The 23,804-nt window shown below is 39.8% G+C and overlaps 1 protein-coding gene across 3 annotated transcripts in view; it reads right to left on the bottom strand.

Annotated features, from left to right (window-relative positions):
- LOC109936459 (neuron navigator 1-like) overlaps positions 1 to 23,804 on the bottom strand; it is a 471,148-nt gene that overhangs the window by 59,595 nt on the left and 387,749 nt on the right. For all 3 annotated transcript variants that reach the window (XM_048612092.1, XM_048612090.1, XM_048612091.1), the window contains 6 exons: positions 21,090 to 21,142; positions 19,179 to 19,202; positions 18,822 to 18,899; positions 17,233 to 17,316; positions 15,525 to 15,636; positions 8,783 to 8,904 (listed from right to left, as the gene is read on the bottom strand). In XM_048612092.1, the coding sequence (XP_048468049.1) occupies positions 8,783 to 8,904; positions 15,525 to 15,636; positions 17,233 to 17,316; positions 18,822 to 18,899; positions 19,179 to 19,202; positions 21,090 to 21,142 (473 nt within the window). The remainder of the gene's footprint in view (positions 1 to 8,782; positions 8,905 to 15,524; positions 15,637 to 17,232; positions 17,317 to 18,821; positions 18,900 to 19,178; positions 19,203 to 21,089; positions 21,143 to 23,804) is intronic.

The raw sequence follows: 23,804 nt of genomic DNA on the forward strand, positions 1-23,804 counted from the left end.
CCAAAGATGTTAGGAAGCATTTCTACACATAAAGGGCGCTAGAGGTTTGAAGTTCTCTTCCACAAATGGCAGCTATGCTAAATCAGTTGTTAATTTTAAATCTGAGATAGATAATTCTTTGTTAAGCACAAGTATTACTGGATATGGGCCAAAGATGGGTACCTGGATTTGGGCCACTGAATGTTGGAACAAGCTTAGGGATGAACGACCTCAGCCTGTTCTTATGTTACCCTGCTTATCCTAGAATTATGATCACATTGCAAACATATTTGTTCTCATGATATTTTCTATTTATTTTATTTCAAGCCATGCAATGTCTGTAAATATGTACTTTGCTGGAACACAGCACCTGCTTAGAAAATTAATTAAAAATTCAGTCTTTAATTTTCGAAGATGATTAGAAATAAATTAATACCGTTTTGACACAAGACATTCATGACAGCCCTAATTGTGGATTATCTTAAGCAGCAAACAGAGTGCAACAAATAGTTCATTATTGAAATATTCAATTCACTCTGTTCAGTGATAGCAATGGATGCATTTAATTCATACACATTGGTTATACCTATTCTTAAAGCACGTGTTATGAAATACAATCACATTCATTATTTAAATTTCACAATTTAGTAATGTGGAGGTAATAACTCTAGTCATGGCAATTCTAAAAGTAGTAGAGCAAAAATTTTGCAAAACGAAAGTTACAAAGCACAGTCTACAATAAAATGCTACAGTCCATAAATAACAAGTTAATAAACCAATGGGATATATGCTATTGCTGAATTGTGAAAGTAATTCAAAGTGCTTTAAGAGTCTCGATGGGTCTGATGGATTCAGATGTCAGTGAATGGCACTCATCCAGACTGGATGTATTATGTGATTTCCTCACATGGTTGACATATTGAGAGCACTTACCTCATAAACCTGAAAAAAAGTTTGTGTCAGCATGGGAGGAAGAACAAAGCAATACTTGTTACCTTTATTAAGTATTTCATCAATCCAGATGAATTTTGGTTCTTTTGATTATGAAAGTTAACTGTCAACTATAATTTCAATTGAAAAACATTTGCTCATTAATAATCTTTTCTCCTCAACTATAATCACATTTTGCTCCTTTACTAAATTGCTTAGTTAGTAATGACAGCTTTATAAGCACAATTGGATTTCAAGTTGGCTTGATATTCATACTGCATTACAGCCTTGTTTGTAAAATATGGATATTACTGATATTTACATTTTGTCATCTGATTTCAACACCTGGGACTTTCATAGACTAATACGGTTCTAAAAAGGAAAAAAAAGCACTGATTCAAATGGTCACAGCAATTGGATAAACACACAGTTTAGACAAAATTCATGAAGTCAATGTGAAAGAGACAAAATTATCGAACTGAAGTTAATATTTTGGCAAAGATGTGGTTCAACCTTTCAGGCATAAAGAAGCCATCATCTCCTAATTTGATTAACACCTGTATGATAAGCTTCACATATTGGAAATGAAAGCCGCCTTGTTCAATTGTCAAGCTCAAAAAAAATGAACTCAGGCATCGATGTCAGCTAATATTTCAGAGAACTGCTTTTGGTACAGCAGGGGATATGGATTTGTGTTTGCAGAACTTGAGAAAGTGCTCTCTCTCTCTCCCTCTCCTCTCCCTCTCCTCTCCTCTCCACTTTTCAAAGAACACCGCCCTAGTGAAACACAAATTAGAGAGGAACTGCTGGTAAATGAGAACTTAGAGATCTATAATATTTGTGAATAATGTTGATTAACAACTGTGCTCTCAGGTTAAAACCTTAAATCTCAAGGACATCCAAAGACTTTAAATTATATTTTAATTTATCTTTTTTTTGTACTGGACGCTATCCCTCTCTAACTTCATACCACCACATATGTACACTAGACATAGTCTGTTATTTTACTTGGGGTTTATTATTCTTTCACTCTTTTTTCTTTCACTCAAGAAAAGCTTGGAATTGGTTCCTTTTTAAAAAATTCATTCATGGGATTAAGGTGGCTAGGCCAGCATTTGTTGTCCAGCCCTAATTGCCCAGAGGGTAATTAACAGTCAACCACATTGCTGTGGGTCTAGGTGAGGCCAGGTAAGAATGGCAATTTCCTTCCCTAAAGGACATTAGTGAACGACATGGGTCTTTCTGACAATCGACAATGGATTCATAGTCATCAGTAGACTCTTAATTCCAGACTTTTACTGAATTCACATTGCACCATCTGCCATGGCGGGTTTCATACTCTGGTCCCCAGAACATTACATGGGTCTTTAGATTAACAGTTCAGTGATAATACCACTAGGTCATCACCTCCTTATCAATACATTAAACATAAAATAACTGCACACTTATTAAAGAGAGCTCTAGCCTTGCTCTACAAAATCATAGAGCTAACTTTTAACAGAAATGAGCCAAGCGTCATTTTAATTGAGTTGCATGAAGGGTTTCTTGCCATGAGGCTGAGCAAGCCTTCCTGTGCGATCATCCCAAACTCACTCCATTAACTACCTACCACGTTTTGATGCTAGTCCTATTCTCCGGTTCACTGTAGACAGAAGTACTCACCACTGCTGGGATATTCTGGGATCCTGGTGCCAAATTTAACATGCTGTCACACAGTCAGTCAGTCAGTTACTGGCAGTCAGGAGCTGCCCTGCGCAGATGAAGACACTTACTTCAGATGTGGCAGACATAGGGAAATCGACACCCTGCTGTGCACAGAGACCAAGAGCTCTTAGTAGACAGCATGGTGGGAAGGAGTGATGTGTTCTTCCCTCAGGACCAGCAAAGGAAGCCATGACAACAAATACTGCCAACCCAGTCAACGCCTTTGGGATCAGTGCAGTCTTCAGAGTCCGGAAAACGATAAATGACATGTAGAAAGAAAGTTGCTGACTTTCACTGCTCCACCAAGGTAGGTCACATGATCTCTATGTGTTATCTCCCACTCATTTGACCTGTGGTCTGCACCAACCTTCCACCAAGGCTCATGCACTAGTGCTCTCACTGTTGCATGCAACATCTTCCCTTCTTCACTTTCACACACTCCAAATTGCTCACAATATTAAAAGTCCTTGGCCTCAGCTCTGTTTCCTCACTCACTCAGGTCACCGCACCAGCTTTCCTCAACCTGCATCAGCACTAAAGCTACGCTAAACATTTCATCTTCCTCAGTCCTTTCCTTTCTCTCATTCCAGGAGAAAATGGTCCATAATAGAGCTGAAAGAGCCAGAACAGGTGGTGCGGTGCCTGACATTAGGTTTCTCATCCACTTTGAGGACAGCATCTTGGCACTTGCCAGCAAGGATTGGGATTGATCCTGTGGTGATAGTGTCTTAGCCTTCAATAAGAAGCATCATTCATTGTTGTGAGACTCTCCCATTTCCCTCACTGTGAATATTATCATGATGCCACAGTTTGTATCCTTGGTCATGATGCATTCTCTCATTTGGCTCCTGCAGGTATCGTTGGGATATTTACTGTCTCTCTGGTCATAAGGGAGGTGCTGTTACACCTCTCCTCTTCCATCTTCAAAGGAAAAGAACAGATTGTAGCAGAGGAAGTAGTGGCAAGGCTGTCTCCTGCAAACCCCTACCAACTCCGACACTGACACTTCGATGGGATCATAAGCCAGATTAGAGTCAGGAGTAGTTGCTGGTGAGCACATCGTTGCTGGGTTGCTGCAGCTCATTAAGCAAGAACCACGCCAGGTCATTGGCACTCTGAGGACTGCCTACTTAGGCACCTGCTCAGACCCAGGCAGGAAAAGACTGCATGGCATCAGCAAGCCAGGACTCCACAGAAATGCACAGGCAGACCCAGGAGCAATAGGCAGGTTTGTCAGTGGCACTAGCATGTTAACATCTGGCTGCCTCTGTAGACAGGTTAGTGGTTACCAGGGATAGTCAGGTCCAGCAGTCTCAGCTTCTGCTGGATATACACACAGACCTGCACTACATTGCTCTAACCACTGGTTCTCAGCAAGGAACCTCGACCACACTACAGGTGCCCCCTTTGCTACAAGGAGACTAGGTGGTGCCAGAGGTATCAAGTTGGAGGAGGAACCATACCCATGGCATCCAAACGTCTCATCTCAGGACACTCCAGTAGTGACTGAGCTAACCATTTCCACCCTCAGCCCTGCGAGAGTCCAAGCCAAGGAGTATACACTGCCTCTGGGCAGGACACACAACGTGTCAAGGCCTTTTGGACACATAAGCTAACATCTTACTCCTACCCCGTACACAATTGCCAACAGTCCCACATTTCCACTTCAATTCCATCCTGGGGTGAGTCTGGCCAAATATCTAAGGCAAATTGACCAGCGATGACTCCTGGGCTCAACCTCTTACTATTGATGAATTCCAAAATGCAAAGATTTCCTTCTTGGTAGCCCTCCCAAACAACCTCCAGGCTCTGAACTTCAAGTCCCCACCCAATCTGTCCAAGTAAATCTTCATCTGTTCACTTTACCCACCTCCCAGGCACATCAAGTAACCAGACCAGATTCAGTGGCCGTCTATCCCCCACCTCTCCCTTCAAAGCAAAAGTGCTCCTGATTGATGATTCCCCCCTTACTTCATTATCCCTTTCCCTTCCATGTACTATCATTTCTTCTCCATGATATATTGAGTTAACTCCACACCAGCGTTCAGTATTGTAATTCCCTGTCCATCCCAGCATTGTCGTTCCAAAACCCACTATTAAGTTCCCTAGCCTCCCTCTCACAGTCATGCGTGCTGATAAATGTACTTGACTTTCAGTGAATGAACCCTAGGATTGATTATGGACCAAGTTGAGCAACTTAACTGGACAGCCCCAAATGTTGAGTGACCAGATTCCTGACTGATATCTATACAGCTCCTTGACTGTGTTGCTGTGACTCCCTAGACTGGTTGCACTGGACCTAGAGGGCTGACCATGGCCAACTCCCTGTACTGGACAAGAATGGAGTCCCTGACTATCCTAAGAGGCCGACTGACCTTGTCCAAGGCCCTGGTCTGATTCTGGAGACTGCTCTCAACTTACTGCACTGGCACCACCGATCTGAAGGGCAGCTCCCTGGACTTGACAGAGGACTGCTCCCATTAGACTTTTAAACATGGCTGTTTGCTTGAAGCACATGCAATCACAATGTAACTATGAAGCTGGCACATGGTGCAGGTTTAACACTATCAAAGCACCATGCCTTAAAGTAACATGTGCCTCCACTTGACTGATGACTGCTGAAAACTGTGCCAAGCTACTTGGCTTTGTGTCTGCACTAAACAGCAAGGCAAGATGCAACTCCTGTGAGCCTCTAAGGGAGAAAGCGCAAATAGGAAAGGCAAGGGAGGAATGTTTTGAGCGTTGAGGTAGGCACTAAGTGAGTTAGCCAAGAGAGAGGGCCAGCAGCCTGGTCCATTCCATGAGCTGGGTGCCTGGACTAGCATGCACAGTGTCTTTGCAGCAGCATTTCAATGAGAGGTGTTGGTGAGCTCCAGATTGCAGCATTAAAGTGAGGCAACACATTGCAAGTGGTTTGGAAATGTGCCAAGATGACACAAGGAAACTGGTACATATCAAATACCAAGGTCCATGGATATGAGATGTGTGCAATCATTGCCCATGAAGTGTGCCTCGAGACATTGGTGCCTAGTGTCCCAGTTGGAGGTCTGGTCCAGCAAGTGGTGACCTAGCTTTGCCAGGTACTTGCTCTGACTTTTATGTTGGGAATTCTTGGTGTCTAGTTTTTATCTGGCAGATGGGTGAAAGGAGACTGCATACAGATGAGGTGAAGCTAATGAGTAATGATGGTGATAATAAGCAATTATCCGTTAGTGGGCCTCTTGCTGTGCACTGAGAATCTTGTCTCAAAATCCAGGTCTTGGTTGGAAAATGCTACATTTTGGTGTTGATGTAAAGAAGCTCTCTTGGGATAACATGCCTGACTCTTTATTTTTCCCAAATTTCTCACCATAGCCTATGTCATTCAAGGAGTGGATATATTCTATGTCACAGTCAATTAGCAAGGTTGAAAAGTGGGGAGCCAGTTCACACTACCTCACCTGGTCATGACAAAAAAGGAAGGACATTTTGTATTTGATAGAAGTCAGCAACTTAATTTGTGTGCAGTTCAATCATCGTTGAGTTGTTGCTCTTGAATTAAGGAAATCTCAAAATAATCACTTTTCTGCAAGGTTTTAATCTCAGTTGTAAGGTGCAAATGCCAGCATCTGTACCTCTTTTTGAAGGTTACGAGAGATTGCAGAAAAAACGTTAACAATTTGCTCTTTCAAAAACATAAGGAGAGGCAAGGTTTTGGGTTTGTGCCCAGACATACTGGAACTTTTGGCATATCAGAACATGCCTGAGTTCATTGAGTTAAATGAGTGACACAGAAATCGGAAGAGGTCCGTTACAGGCATTTACTTAATGTTCTGATATCTGCTGCATTGATTTGTTCAATTAATTTCATGTAGATGCAGGAAAATTTCCTGTATGAGGGCCAGCTATGTTTACAGTTGCAAGGTTTTACAGAACTTACGAGCAAGAACAGTGTCATAAAGCTGAAAAAAACCTGGTTAGGGTGTTTTACTCTGCAGCAAACTTTACTGAAGTTACTTTGGTCACTCACGCTTCTTGGAAAACTGACGCCAATATGATTACCCCCAATTTCCCACATGCCCATCATTCGAAGCAGTTACACCACCTACTGTTTAAACTAGTGACAATTAGATTGGAAAAGAGAAATGGAAGGGTGTCAAACGTTGGTGACAATTCAATTTGTGTTTCCTTATGTTGGTTTAGAAAACCACACCAAAATCTGATGTGTGCACTTCATGACCTGACCAGATCAAATCTGTAATCCAGTCTCCCAACTGCCTGGAAAAGCTGACATTTGGAAATGCTTAAGTGAACTGAGACCAAAATTTATTTATATGGGATCCATTTCAATAATGTAAAACAGAAAAGTCAATGTTGTTATTAAAATATTAAAATTAAATTATATAGGCAAACATAGGTATATTTCAAAATATTATGTGAAGTTATTTGACATTGCATTGATATTATAATCATGCATTTCAGTTACATTTCTGTAGACTGCAGCATTAAGTTTACCTTATAACATTATAGTACTAGTAGATATCTAGAGTGGAAGAAGAAACTGGGAGCATGGGGAGCACTTCTACGGTTTCTAACAGGCCAAATATAAACACTTCTCTGCATGCCTTTACCAATGTGGATGACAGTGTAAAATATGAATATTTAAAAGTAATAATCTCAGTAAATTATCTGGAACTTCTTGATATCACTGGTAATTGGAGTCTGGGGTCAGCATTACAGTAGTGAGTAGTTGTTTAATCAAATCTACAACTTTATTGAAGTGAATGAATTAAGAAGTTTCATCCACATATTGTTTTCATCAAAATGTGACAGGTGTGTTCCAAACTAAAGGTTTTTCTTTCTTCTCACATGCAGCACTCAAACACGCAATGGTAAATTAAGAATTGTGTTTTCTTAGTATCACTCACATTGAGTGGAATATAATGTCATTGCCAATGCACTGATCAAGTTTATGGCAGTAAGCCTCACTGATGTCCTTTCTGCCTTGCTGTTAACTGAGGTCCTTAAGGGTCTCAGCCAGCTGCTAGCCTTAACCCAGTAGTGATCGGGTGACTTGTCATGCAGAGGAGGCTCAAACAAACTCCCCATCTCACAGTGGCCTGAGATCCAGTGACAACCCAACACCTCTGGTAGATCGCACAAGCATCAACCATGGCCTTAGCCTGGCTGACAACTGTTGGCATTCACGACTTAGAACCACAGAAATGATACAGCACTGAAGGGAGCCATTAGGCCCATCTTGTCCCTGCCGACTCAAAGACATCCAGATACCCTTTCTAATCTTGGTGTCAGTTCTTGGTTCCTGGGGAAGACCCGGGCTGTCCAATTAAGTGTCTGAGTGGGGTTAAATTTTAGGTTTTCTCTTAAAGAGGCGTTGCAGGGTTCTCCAGCAGCTGGGCAATACTTCTGTCACCTGCATCAATTCCAGTTTGTGGTTGCTCCTGAAAAAGACTCAATGTCCAGAATGACTAGCTGACATTATGTGCCATTTAATGCTTTTGTTTGTAAAACCTGCGGTATTTTTCTTTTACCGTGATTCTCTTGTTTGTTTTACTTATGCTATCTTGCTATAGTTTAAACTATCAGTTATTCTTTAGGGTACATGATGCTATTACAAACTTTATTCACCTTTGTTTGATAATCATAACCATATACCAAATATTGGTTCATTATTATCAATTACATGTTAAACCCTGTAAAATGTTCATGTAGAAAGTAGAACTTAAAAAAATACTTCTTTACGCATTCTTAAGTAAATATTGACAGCAATTGAACTACTTTGGAAGATCATGATACATCTACTGGGACATCAAGACACCATGTTAATGGACTGCAGCAAGACATCAGTTTTCATACCACAGCTGCGCACAATAGCCTGAGAAAATGGTTAATGTTTCAATATGAATGATATCAGCTTAGAGACTGGAACCAATTTACTAGCTTCTGAACCTTGGTGTTACCCAGTTCCATAAAATCACTCTGCATGAGCATTTTCTAACATTTCTACCTCAGTGGCAGGTTATTGTCTAAAATAAATAGGTTTCATACATGGCTGTAATTGGTGACACTAACAGCAGAGGGCGCACTTACTGTACACTAGCAGTCAGCATAGACAGGTGTCAAGTGTATAACATTTGACTCTCATATGAAGAGAAAAGCATGAACTTACCCAGCTTTTCTTTTTCTTCTTTTTGGCGTCAGCATCTTTACCACTCCCTATGCTGGAATGGCTTGTAATGCTGTTGAGACTGGAGATACTGTCTGATGAATTCTGCCTTTTTATACGCAGTTCTGTTAAAAATGACAATATAGTGGAAGTACATTACAACTATCTGCTGACACGAGATCTTTTTCAAGGGAAAATTCTGATATTTCTCATTTACGTTACATTTAACATTTCTTATTCTACCAAAAGCTTGGAGAAATTTATTAAACCAAAATCACAATCAATTTTTTTCTCTAAGATCATTTCAATGTAGTAAGATGATTGACTCAAGAATCCATTTTTCAATGCTGGTGAGTTAGGTTTTATAAATATTTTGGCATTTACTCTAGTTAATATAGTTCAGGGTTAAGCCAAAATATGCGAGACAGAAATTAAAATTACTGTTTGTAGGGTTTCACATTAATAAAGATACATATTTGTAAGCAATATTTTCTGTTGTTATCATGCTTGGCAACATGTTTAAGCATTGTGGGATGATTTGTTTAGTTTGTGATTTCCAATTAACTTATAGACCACACACTAAGGACTGAATTTTCCAATCCTGGTCTGCCATGAGCCAGTGTGAAATTTCTCACAAGTCCTTTCACTTTTCACTTCATTAATTTTGCAACTGAGCTGTTGGGTATGTTTCTTAGGGAATCACATGTATAGAGAATAGCTCATCGCTGGTGAGACTGACTGACACACACACATCTCTGGAACCATATTGAAGATTACAATTTACGTACAACTTTAGATATTGCAAGCCAGGAATGATGGCTTGCTGAGGTCCTTTAAGCCTGCAAATGTCCGATATGAAAAGCAAGCTAGCTCTCCACTTCCAGGATAGGGATCTGGAGGTGCTGATGGATGGGGTGGTGGAGAGAAGATCAACTCTTTGCCACTGCTAACTGCGAACAGGCACAGCCAGCCTAGATAGCAATTGCAGTGTAAGTCAGGGTTATAGCCTGCAGCAATGCCACATGATGATCAATGATCACCTGCATCTTGCACGGGCAAGTGCCACCCTCTTCCTTTTGCTACCTCACACTCAAAGCCAGCATTCATTAGGTCTGCCTTTGTGGATGCATCTTACCAATGCTGATGGACTACAACCCTCAGTATTGCATGCAGCATGTCCACTGTAGGTCTCTCACCCACCTCTGTTTCCTAAATTACCACACATCTGGCCCTCTACTCCCTCACTACCTCTCCTGTTCATGCATGACCATTAACTACTCTTGCATCACTTTCATCATATTTAATCTCTTACTTTGTCTCATTGCAATGTAAAAATTGGCTCACCTCTTGGACTGATGTCTCAACAGTTTCCTGAATAACCTGCTTGTAATCCTCTGGCTCCTTGCATGATCTGCAAGGATGACTGTGGCCAATGCCCCCGGACTTGAATAGGATAAGCTCATCGAATGCGATAGTATAGTCCTAACCATTATATCCCTTCATCCGACAGAGGTCCCTGTTATGGACCAGACCAAACCCCCTTCAAATATATCAAGGAGATAGCCTAGACTTTTTCATATTTAAAGGTAAGTGTAAAGTGCTGTGTTCTAGATGTAATTCGATCGGTTACACTACTTGGCTTTAAGTAAAACACACTTTATTCTTACTCTACAGTTAAAATACCAACAAAAGAAAGAAGAATTGGTCTAACTTGATCTCTATTGTAAAACTTAACAGAATAATAGATTATTTAAGTCCTAAACAGTGACTATTCCAATATAAAAACATCCCATAAGCACACACTTGGCAAAGGCAAATTTGGTAAAATAGACCGTCTCACATGCAATGTTTCTCCAGTCCAGGAGAAAAGAACATCAAGAGAACATTCTGGCAGAGATAGGGAACTTAAGCTTTTAGCTGTAACCGAGAGAGATGTACAGCAACTTCAAAACTCCAACAACTACTGAAAGCTAAAATCCTACGGGAGCTTGACCCTACCATTCAGGCTGCTTCTTTTGTTCCAACTTAAAAAAAAAGCAAGGCCTCACTAGCTGTTTATTTTATTGGCTTGGAACAGACCACTGTCTCTTAACCTCTCTTCATAAAATAAAGAATAAATACATCTCTTAAAGCCATAGTACTATCACTAGAGAATGGAAAAAAAAACAGATTCTTAATGTCAAAATTCAGACATGTTTCAACTCTTACACTTGCCATTTGCTCAAAGCTCTTGGAAAGTGTTTGCTGAATAAGCTGTTGGCATGTGCTGCAGCTCTGAATCTGAGATAGCATAGTCCTTCAGAGTGACAATTCGATTCCTGTCTGCATGTTAGACTCACCGTTCAGTGGTCTGCACTGTCACAAGCTGTCTTTCTTGCCCTTTGTGCTAAAAAGCATGTTAAACAGTACTGGGTGGCAGACAGTAACTGACTGCTCATCATCTTGTGCAAGAAGAAAGCAATGTTACTGAGAGAGAGAGAGAAAAAGAGAGAGACTGGCAGCATCCCATAAGTGCACAAGTCAGTGAGTGCGAAGAAATCATGTGTCACGTCAGCATAAAAAAAAACATCCTGTGCAGACATACCAGGTATGTGCGCAATGGGACCTGGCAAGAAATATGCAAGTGTCAGCTCCAAAGTAAAATGCTGAAGCGTCTGACATAATAGCTGTTAGTCCAAGAACAGACGTGATGATGCTGAGATAGTGGTTTTCTGGTGCCATGTGGTGTGAATAAAGGTTTGAGGAGAATGGTGGCCTGTAAGAACATTTTGCAGCTGAAGCAGTTGCATGATGGTGGGGACAGGCATTCAGCAAGATGGTGGGGACAGGCATTCAGCAAGATGGTGGGGACAGGCATTCAGCAAGATGGTGAGGACAGGCATTCAGCAAGATGGTGAGGACAGGCATTCAGCAAGATGCAGCTGCCTGCCAGTTACTCAGTTTTACATCAGAGATAGTAGGAACTACAGATGCTGGAGAATCTGAGACAACAAGGTGCAGAGCTGGATGAACACAGCAGGCCAAGCAGCATCAGAGGAGCAAAAAGGCTGATGTTTCGGGCCTAGACCCTGATGAAGGTTTGCTCCTATGATGCTGCTTGGCCTGCTGTGTTCATCCAGCTCTGCACCTTGTTGACTCAGTTTTACATGTCGGGTTTTCGCATCATTTACTTTCTCGAGGGAGGAGATTTGGAAATGGGATGTAAATAGGTCGAGGTGGGGTTTTAATGAGATGCAAATATATGGAAACAACTTAGTTACTGCTCAAGGGCGAGATTCCAAAGTTGCCATTTAAGACTCAAGACGAAACACGTCTGAATTTTGACATTAAGAATCTGATTTTTTTTCCCATTCTCTCCTTACTTTGTGACCTTACTTGCCATTACACTCACCACACCAGGCAGGGGAAAATTTTGCCCAGAGGATCTGCTATGGCAGGAGTAACAAAAGTAGAGAAGCATCCAAAAAGCCTCAACATTAACATCCCAACAACAGACAAGAGGGTCAATGGAATTTAAAGCTTTAAAAATTGCATCCTCAACACTTGGCAGAATGTTACTTCTGAAGGCAGGGACTAGTACTGGATGATATTCAGGTATCAAGAATACGAAGGAGGATGACAGGAATTCCACCTCAAATTGTACCAACACTTGAGTGTGCTGTTGCCAGACCTGCTAAGCTGAAAAGCCTGGGTAGGTGTGCAGCCCTGCCTGGAGCCTTCAGGAGAAAGGTCAAAGGAACTATCAAAATCTATAATGGTACAAATCCATACAAAGCCCTCTGATCTAATTGCTGGGGGCATGAAAACGCTTTTCCCCAGGTGACTACTGCATTGAGCTGGCAGCCTCCCTGCAGTGACTGTGACGAGGTCAGCCAGGTGGACCTCATCGAATATGAGTTCCCTGATTGGGGCTGTTAATATGGTTCAATCAGGGAGCCCTGGCTGGCAGATATAAACTGGAGTGTCAGACATCCTGTTCACTCAGAGCTGGCTCTGAGACAGCTGGGTCAGTGTCAAGGGCTTTCCACGTGTAAACAGAAGGTGACTTTGTGATGGGATACTGGCCTCTGTGGAGTTATTTCATTCCACATCCAATGACAGCAAAGGGACTGGCTCATCACCAAAGAAGAAGTACCGATGACCAAGCTAAATGCATTAATGGATCATTTAATTACTTATATTTGCTTCCTGCCTCATTGTAAGACAGTATTTTCTAAACCCACAATCTCTACCACCTAGAAGGACAAAGGAAGCAGATGTATGAGAATACCACTGAAAGCAAATTGCTTTCCAAATCATACATCATCTTGACTTGGGACTCATGCTATTCTTACACTGCCACTGGGACAAAATCCTGTAACTCCCTCCCCAACACCCTTGAGGATTTACCTACACAGCAAGGAAAGCAGCAGTTCAAGAAGGCAGTTTATCACCATCAGCTTCTCGAGGATGGTTAGGGATAGGCAATAAGTGCTAGTTCAGACAGCAAAGCAGTAATTAGTGGCTTCAGATTTGTCTTGCTTTTAGTGAACAGGATATATTTGACCAATTTTTGACTTTGCTGGCTTGAAGCCAGTGAATGTAGCTCTATTGGAACAGTTTCATAAGGGGCAAGGCTACCTTAGGAGCTGAAGTCTTGAGTATTATTGCTCGTATACTGTCAGTGTCCAGTGACTTAAGCTGTTTCCTGATAACACGTGAAATTCATCCAACTGGCTGAAGACTGGCAACTGTGATGCTCGGCAAGTTGAGAGGAAGCTATGATTTATCATTGGCACTTCTGTCTAAAAGATGCATGCAAATGCCTCAGCCTTACCTTTTACACTGACACCCATCATTAGGGATATTTGTGAACCCTCCTCATGTATTGAGTTGTTTAATTGCCCACCACAATTCACAACTGGATGTTGGAGGGCAGCAGAATTTAAATCTGATCCATTGGTTGTGGGATCACTTAGCTCTGAATTTTTACATGATGCCTGTACTGCTTAGCATGCAGTCGTCGTGTGTTGTAGCTGTACCAGGTTGATACTTTATTTTCAGGAATACCTGATGCTGCTCCTTGCATACCCTATTTCATTCATCATTGGAGATGATGACATGGTCTTTGTTCCTAATGCATTCTCCACCTTATAACCTCTATGTAATGCTATTATATTTGATCATATCTTTGGAGACTAAGACATTTGAACCACCAGAAACAGTTTCTTCCTTTACTCAGTCACATCACTTCACAACATTTAAGAGTTCTATTAACTCAATTTATAATCACTTGCATAAAAGACTCATGTTTAATTTTTTTTTCTTGTTTCTCCCCACTTCAGGTGGCATGCTGGAAAAGCTGTTTTGTGTCCTATTGCCTCAACATTCTTTCTGTGGAACCACAATTGGACGCAATACACTATAGTCTTATTGAGATTTTGTATAGATTTACCTGAAGATTTCAATACTCCTCTTGCTTTAAACCAGCATAAAATGTGTTTTTTTTTGTGCGTGTGAATGACGTTATCTGCTTGGAAAACTGCTTTTGTCAATCATTTTTCTATCCCACCAAAATATGGCAGCTTGTGCATACTCTCATGGAATTCCATAAGCCTATTTCTTCCATTCCACCATGATAATTATGTCTTCTTCACCTTCTTTTGATCCCCAGAATTATATGCCATGCCTCCTATTTTCATATCATGTTAATAGACCAAGAGACAAGCCATTTTGAGTATAGTTTACCAGTTCCTATCACTGAGAAAGTGTTCTTAAGTCCTATTTTTAAATTCCTCCCTTCTGAAAAGTTTTCAATTCAATTTGCTATCTATTTCTTCATTCCATATTCTTAAATCTTCATCAATAGTCTTCTGAAAATCTTTGACAAACTGCTTCACCAAAGAGGCAAGTGTATCACTTTCATGGTATTTCTCCTTTCTGTCCTCCAAATCCTTCATGGGATTTATCAAGCACAGTCCCTCTTTATGAACTCAGAATTGATTGTTTTCTAGCTATTTTTACTTCCTTTAGATATGTAGCAATTTCATCCTTAAAGATAGAAAATATTCACCACACACATTAAGCCAAATGGACTATAATTCAAAATCTCCCCTCCCCCATTGCATCCCAAAAACAGCCCAGCTCGTCCCCGCCTCCCTAACCTGTCCTTCCTCCCACCTATCCCCTCCTCCCACCTCAAGCCCCACCTCCATCTCCTACCTACTAACCTCATCCTGCACCTTTGACCTGTCTGTCCTCCCTGGACTGACCTATCTCCTCCCTACCTCCCCACCTACACTCACCTTTACTGGCTCCATCCCCGCCTCTTTGACCGGTCTGTCTCCTCTCCACCTATCTTCTCCTCTATCCATCTTCTATCCGCCTCCCGCTCTCTCCCTATTTATTTCAGAGCCCCTTCCCCTCCCCCATTTCTGAAGGAGGGTCTAGGCCTGAAACGTCAGCCTTCCTGCTCCTCTGATGCTGCTTGGCCTGCTGTGTTCATCCAGCTCTACACCTTGTTATCTCAGATTCTCCAGCATCTGCAGTTCCTACTATCTCTGGACTATAATTACATGAGTTTGTCTGTCATGATTAACAACAGTCTCTCTACAGTGAATATACCCTATTTTAGATAGACAAAGATAGAGGGAGAAAGAGAATGAATAGTAAGGAAGCATGGGAATTCAAACACTTTACTAGCTAAGGTTTAAATGACTGAAGAGAAGCCATTGTTCAGTTCTTTTACTAACAGATTAAGAATTACCTTTTGGTGTCAAGTCTGGGTTGTTCAATGCTCCCTGTATAACAGCTTGTGCTTCTGCATTCTTTTTATGCAACATGTCAATTGTTTCTTTGAGATCGTATAACTCCGAATCCTGTTCGAAGTTAAAACAGAAAAATACCAAAAGGAAGAACTTTAGGGAAACATTACAGTGCTGAACTTGAAAATATTATCAGTAAATAAATACAATATTTTATCAAAAATAGTATGAAATATTTAATAGTTGATATACTGACTGCAGCCTTACTATTCAATAGACCCAGCATCATGCAGAACATCAGCATAAAGAATCCAATTACTGTACAGGGTTTGGGAATAATTTAATTCTAGAGCAGTTATGATTAACTGAAACTAAAATGTTTTTGCTTAAATCTGTAGTGAGAAAGGAACATTGAAATTGCTTGCTGAGTTTTACTGCAGTAAAATAGAGAATTTGCTCAAAGTCACTTTTATCCATTTATCATTAAATTTCAAAACTAATTAGATTCTGGTCAGACAAAAATGAAAGGATCTTTGTTGTAGATGTTCTTGTGTGAAGCCTGTGTGTTCTGTAAGTGTTGCACAATGCAGGAAGGTACATGTGTTCTAATCATGTTCCTCAGTGGGAACTTACTTAAAGCATATCTGAGTTTTTGGTATCAACATGGTTCAGTCTGTGTCTAGATCAACTAGGAGCCAGCTGCCTCATCGCTTCTCTTTTCCATTAAATCTTTGCCCGAGCTCAGAAATAGAAAGTAAGGTGTGTTCACCCAAAACAGTGTGTTCCTTTGCAGGAGAAAAACAGAAAAGTAACTGTTTTGTGTTCTTCAATGAAACAGAAAGAAAGGTAGTTTCAGCAGCAATATTAACATGTTCAAAAGCCACAGATGGCTTATTGCAAATAATAAATGCACCAATAAATTCACCCATTTTTGAGATGTAATCTTTTGGTTCCAGAATGAAATTGTTATTTTGTAAAACAACTATATATTCTGTGTTAATATTACATCCACCATCCCCTGTTTTTAAGAGATGGGTAGCAGCAAAAATGTTTTTTTTTAAACCCGTTAGCCTAACAACAAGACAGTGTGTGCCATTTTCCTTTACTCATCCTTGTTAAAGCTTTTATCAGATTGAAGAAACCCAAGTTGCGTTGGTTAGCGAATTGAAATATCTACCTGGACCATGTTTCCTATCTATAGTTATACATCTCAGCTGCTACATTACCTGGAAGTATTCATCTGTCCACCACTGAAGTACACGGAAGTGCCCGAATGTATTTCTCTAAATGTTCAGAGTAATGTCAGAACCTGCTCTTCACTTATAAATACCGTGTTGACACAGAATCCAAAATATCATTATGGCAATGATTGTTCTGTATTATTTACCCTGTTAGAGCAGAAAAACCTGCTGTGCACCATCTGCCAATATGATAGAACAGATGGCAATTCTTCACCAAGTTTCTTCTTCTTTCTCAGTATACTCCTACACATGAGTACTTAAGAACTGAGATCATAACGTGCCTCACCAATGCAGAATTTGACAACATATTAAGGTGGAATGATCTGATGTAGTCTTAATTCAAACAGTAGGTGGATTATTAGCTATTGTTTCATTGCACAACATTTAGACATTAATGTCATCAACCTGGTACTTCATTGATAAGTCTAACATTATGGTTTAGAGACAACCAAGTTTGGTTCTCACAGACCTTCTGTTCTGCTGTCAAAGCGAGGCTCTGTAAACGAGATGTCATGTTTGTCAAACTTTGTTCAAATGCTGCCACAAGATGAGCCTAAAAATTAGCAGGAGAGAAAAAAAACAAAGAAAACAACCATTTAGTTTACTTTATCTTTTTCTGAAATACATTCTCAAATGTTCAAAATGATTTACACAAAATTAGTTTCGCTTCAAAATTAAATTTATTCCAACTCAGATTAATTGAATTCCTTGTCATATAGTTAACTAACTACCACAGAGGTGTGTATATCTTGGGCGCTCACAGAGTGCAGTGCATCTGCCAACTTGCTGAGTAAACCCTTTCTTTGACAATTTTTGTAGCTCAATGAAAAATGTGTGGCTGAAATGAATCGAATTTTCAGTTCCAAAGTTATAGAAATGGTAAATGAAAGCATAACAACGTTGTTAAGTACTTTACTGATGACATAATTTTGGAGCTAACAATTAGTAAAGAAAGGTTTAGAGGGTGCAAAGGATGATCATGGATGTTGTAAATGTGGTTAATTCTAAATAAATACAATAAATCAAACTGAAGCTTTGATGAAGTGCAGAACAGAAACCCTCTGATTCAATTCTTGCTCTGTAATAATGATTCGCTGAGCTCAGATGAGGTACCTCTGGTCACAATTGGCTATGGTTTTCTCAGGTCAGTGAGCAGAAAGTTTATCTGCAAAGGGTCTGGATTTTGAATGTGAACAGGAAGGTCCTTCATGGGCAAAGAGATGGACAATGCTCCCGCATGGAGTTGAAAAATGGTAATTTCAGCTAGGCACTAAATGTATCACCAGGTTGTGCATGCAGCCCAGCTGTACAGGGGAGACATAGTTGATGTTAAAAGCACGGCCGCGTTGGCATACCACTCACTGACCAAAAATGTCCACTGGTCAGCATTCATGTCCCAACTTTTCAAACTGGGTAGCTGGAAACCAAATATCAATTCTTCACTCTGTCAGTTGTTTCGAAATTAATTTTCAATTCATCAGTTTTTGAATTTAATTCAAATGCAGATCCCAAACATCAACAGGATACAGTGAAACAGTATAATGAGGACGGCCTAATGTGTTGTCCTTGTGGCTGGTTTTGGAATCATAAGAACTACTGTTCCGTCAATAAAATCGCCCACATATTAAATATTGGAATCACAAGCACAGAATATGCATAAGGCACATTAAGAAAACAAAAATATTTAAATTAGGTTTCACTGCAATGCAACAGGAGTAATTCAGCGGCTATCTGGGCATTGAGTGTTATTTTGGAGTGGATGTTTTAAAGGAAGTGATGTAGAGGTAAGAACGTTTTAATCAGTTATTGACTATTCTTTCATGACACCTTGCCGTACCATTTGCAGGGACCCTAGTGATCTACTTTTCTTTGGATACTGCTTCTGGGCATTATAATGGTATAGGCAAACATCAAAAACCAGAATATCCTGAATATTCCTTGCAGTGCATTGCTCCATGGCTTTAGTCATTATCACATTACTTTTCACAGAAATGCAACAATAGATGTGGTTTATTAAATACAGTGTTGCTGTGAAGAAAGTACAAAGAAACAACTTACATTTGTAGACAGTTGTGATGTAAGTGCAGAAACCTTGTCATGTGAAGACTCAAGTTCCCTACGTAGTTTGCGAATATGCTGCAACAAATACTTCCACATTAACTCCAAGTTGTTTATAAGATTGCAAACACCATATGCAAGACAGATTTTATTTTGATATGTCCCATCAAGCTAACGGGTCTTTTCAGAGCTCGAAATTGATATAAATTGTTGCTTTACACTAATGTGTAACAGGAGGAGTAGGGATGTATCTACTTTATAGTGAACAAATATCTAAGTGAACTTTCTAATGAACTAAATCTCCATTACCTACTACATTGCACAGAAACAAATCAATAAATCATTGGATGCACATACCTCTCCTTGGGCCTTGTCTTCACTCTGCAGGAAAAGAACATAAAACATTATTTTCAAATTCTCAAAATAATGATGCAGAAGGCTTCTAAATGTTATGTTCCGTCAAAACACATCTTAAGTTGAAAGTGAGCACTCAAGCACCAGTCATTCTTCTGAATGTATTTTATGGCTCAGGAAATGAAGAAAAGCAACAGCAAGCAGCAGTCAATATTTTATATGTTGACACAGTAAATGTCAGTACAGAAAACTGACCAAGATTGGCTTAGTTTATTGAAGTGTAGGAAAGATACTTCTTTTCTAGAAAGGCCGTAACTCTTATCTCTGCACTGCAGTTTCTGTATTGACATTTTGCAGTGATTTTTTTGCTGCATTACATACACAAACATGAGACAATCTGGGACTTTTTAAACAGGCTGTTCTCAGAATGATAATAACATGGAGTCATAGGTAATCATATTCCTTGTAGAATTCATGACCAATGTTCATCTCAATATAAATTTCAAAAACAAGAAATCTGACAAAGTAGCTTCTTTGTGATAATCAATTTGCATTCAAACTGCATTTATTTTGTGCAACATTCCAACACAACAGTTTTTTTTTTCCATGAAGCAGTCTTATACTCTGCACAACGTTTGGCGAGGACAGCACAACCAAATGGTCAACGCAACTACCTATAGCTGGTAGGAAGTTAGCAACAGCATAGCATGATGGGTATTAACCATTCTCTTCCAAATAGAATATCTCACCACTGTAAATCACAATAGGGGTTAGTGGGGGATTGAAAGATGACTGCATTTACTGCAATTTTCAGACTAAAGGGATTACATTCTATTTCCCCAAATCTCAGATGCTGGCTGCAGATTTCTGCTATTCTATTATGAAGAACTTCCCTGTCCTTTTTGAACTTTTCCAATAGTTGAAATAAAACACAGCAATTGCGTGAGATTGCTTGCCTTAGAGCAGAGTGAGGTAAGGAAAGAATGGATCGAGGCTTTGAAGAGGAAAATAGGAAAAAAAAAATATCTTTCCATTGACAGGAGGGTTGATAACCAGAAGACAAATAAATTGCAAAAGTTCCAGGAGAGTTGGGCAGGCTTATTAATGTGGAGAAGTTTTCTTTAAACAGCAAATTGTTGCAACCTGAAAGGGTGATGAAAGCAAATTCAATAATTACTTTCAACAGAGAATTTGACATACACGAGAAATTTTGAAAGGTTATGTAGAAATAGTAGGGCAGTGAGATTAATTGGATAGCTATGCTGAGTGCCAACAGAGATCCAACGAGTCAGCTTTTATTGGATCTGACTGGGCTTTCACCCATTGGTTATAGAACTGGTAGGGATCCTTGTCAGTACTATGGAGGAGACCCAACAGAAGTCCAAATTAGGCGCCATTCACCATCGGAAGACAAATGCATAGCCTCTCCTGCAATTAAGTGACCTACCCGTCTACTTTCCTCACCATTGACAAGCTGCCTTAAATCCAACCTAATGGGCCAAGTGGCTAGACTCATTCATTTTCTCATCACAGAAGATACCAAATCCACAAAGTATTGCTACGTTCCCTGTACAGCGCACAATGCAGAGCTGCTAAGAATTTGTTCCTCTGTTAAGAGACTGAGCTAGCTTTAGACACAGAGTCAATTGATTCAGAGTGTAGACTTTACAGAAACAGAATCCATAAAAATATTCCACTCTTCAGAGTACTGCAGAGTATTTCAAACTAAATATTGATACATGAACAAAATAAACGCAATTATTTTATGTTATGTTTTCAGAATCGCATTAAATCATCCAGCGGTGCATGGGAATATTTCTTGCCAAATATGGATACATTTACAGTCAGAGATTTATTTGACACTAATAAAACTTAATTCTCATTTTTTTTAAAAAAAGCATAAACAAGACTTACTGTGGAATGAACAGATGATGTCGTGGAGGAAAGTGAAAGCACTGAACCATGAACTGCAAAACAGTTTTTTCAAATGTGATTATTGTACTAAAGTATATTTACATAACAAAATAGAAACATGACGTGTCCCTATTCCTGGTTTACAATGATGCACATCATAATATTAAAATGCAATCACACTTCTCAAAGACTATTTTAAGAAAAATTACTGAATCAAAGTTTGTAGACATCATTTATATCATAAGGTCTTCCTTGGTCCAATGCTATTTTTATTTATTAATATTTTCTGCCGATTTCTTTGTGGTACATTGTTTACCACCTCATCGAGTCTCGAGGCTGAGAAAATGTTTGTTGTCCACTTTTCCGGCACATGCCTTGCTTGAGTAAAGTTGCAATTTAGAGAAGCATGAAGTAAATGAATATTTCCCATCCTTCCTTCTCCAAAAGGGAAAACTATCCCAGTGAACAAGTCTGGTGGAGTGAGGCAGACAGGGGAACTTGTGATTGGGCACTGAATCACTGAAACAAAGAGGGACTCCAAGACACTGCTAGCTGGACAGGATCAGAGAGGCTGTGCAACTCTTATTTGATCCCTGAACCACCACTAACTTCTGGTGAGCTCAGAGATAAATGGTGATGATGGACTCGTTAATGAGACTAACTGACTTCTCACTACAAGCGAGCAAATTTTGGGGCCTTTTCCACCTTTGACTTAACTACAGGATATTTTCCTACAATTGATGATGGCAAAAACACTTTTACAAATTCTACAGTCCACTGTGCAATACAATGGGAAATGGGTCCCACAAAGCACCTAAGAAGGCCTATTAATCATGCTACCCATCTAAAATGGTTGGATTAAATTATACTGTTTTATAACCAGACACTGAGATGTGAGGAGATGACTCAGGAGAACCTTATTTGTGCAGAATTGTTACACACTCTCAAATAACAAGGTTAACAAGTAGCAGTAAATCAGTGGATTTAATTTGGGATTACTTAGTTAAAAGATGATGCTGCAAATGACCTCCAAATTTCGATTACTGTTGAAAGTCATGCCTGTTGTGTAGGCAAACATGAGATCCAATCGAGCAGAACAGGAACTCTCCAAAAATAAGTTTGAGAAAATCAATATTTTTGTCATCATTGGATAAACAACAGAAGAATTCTCTGCTCCTCCCCGAACAAAGGTGAAGGATTTTTTACATCTACCTGACTGTAACAGCCTCTGTTTAATAACTCTCAGTTAGCTCAGATGTGATGCTATTGATGTCACTCTGCATGGGTTCAATTCAGGCACTGGCTGAGGTTACCATAAACGAATCTCCTCTTTAACCTTTCCCCAGGATTTGGCATGGTGATCCCTCAGGTTAAACCACCTCTAGTCATATCTCTCTCTAATGAGGCAGCAGCTCTTTGGTCTGGTCAGACTATGGTGCTTTTACCTTTTAAAAAACAGATCTCTGACAGTATAGCACCCTCTTAGAATCAGATGGAGAATTCTTACTTGACGTATACTGATGGCCAATGTTGTCAGAGGATGGCAAAAACACTTTTACAAATTCTACAGTCCACTGTGCAATACAATGGGAAATGGGTCCCACAAAGTAGTGGCACCACCATTCAGCTTTTCGTGACGCAGGTTAATAACTGATTGTGTGAAATGTTATTTCAGAGACACCTCAATGAAGCCTTCCTGCTTGGTTCTGTAGTGGTTACAGACACTAATCAGATGTGTACTTATGCAATGATCAACATGTTAATTCATGAAATGTGCTGAAGTCCATGCAGTGTGCCTGGCATTCTGTGTGAGCCTGTCCTTGATATAAATGGGCAGGATAGCATCCTCAAATATTGTGTGCCATTTCTACAAAACCAGAGCCGGTAACTGGTCCTGCAGAATTATTTAACCATTTATTTGAATACATGGCAGACTTCCAACTCAGCCACATTTCAGAAGGTGGAGTTTCGCATTCCCAATCAAAATTTACAAAATACTTCACCATATCAGGAAGCAACATGTGATTGTTTGATATATGAATGCCATTCCTCGGGAACATAATTAATTGGATGGCCCACTGAAACAATATAAACGGGCCTTACATGTGAACTCCTCACAATCAGTATATACACAGGAACGCATTCAGTTCTCCCAAGCTTGTACTGCTATTCTGATTGGGTCTGACACATAGATGTATATATCCAAGGGAAACAATTTTCTTTTCATCAAAATGTATGCAAAACCTGTACAACAATGGAAACCCTGAAAATTAAAATCTTTGCAGTTGGCTCTTTAACCTTGTACCACTGCAGGACAGCGAGATTTCTGTTAGTCAATCACTCAACGGTATGGAAATTAGTTTTACTGAAAGCGAAGGAAGAGTAACTTTGTATCACATCAACATTTATTAAATATTAAATGCTGAATGAAATCAAAAGCCAGAAATGAGGGAGTCAATGATACTTAGAAATTCCTTATTAAGGTACTCTGTACAGATATAAACCATTCAGGCCTACCGCAGGCTCAACTTTGTGACGGTAATTGTGTTAGTTTCATTATTGGGTTAGAATGAACGTTAAAAGGGAGATACAAAGGAAGATTTAACTCAAAGCTTTGAGTTTTGTTAATAGGATTTTTGTTAACATATTGCATAGAAATCTTGTGGCTCTGTGGTAGTGTCCCTGACACAGGGTTAAAAGCTTTGGCTTCAATTT

This window comes from Rhincodon typus, chromosome 25 (assembly GCF_021869965.1).
Source record: "Rhincodon typus isolate 14 chromosome 25, sRhiTyp1.1, whole genome shotgun sequence".
Classification (NCBI taxonomy): domain Eukaryota; kingdom Metazoa; phylum Chordata; class Chondrichthyes; order Orectolobiformes; family Rhincodontidae; genus Rhincodon; species Rhincodon typus.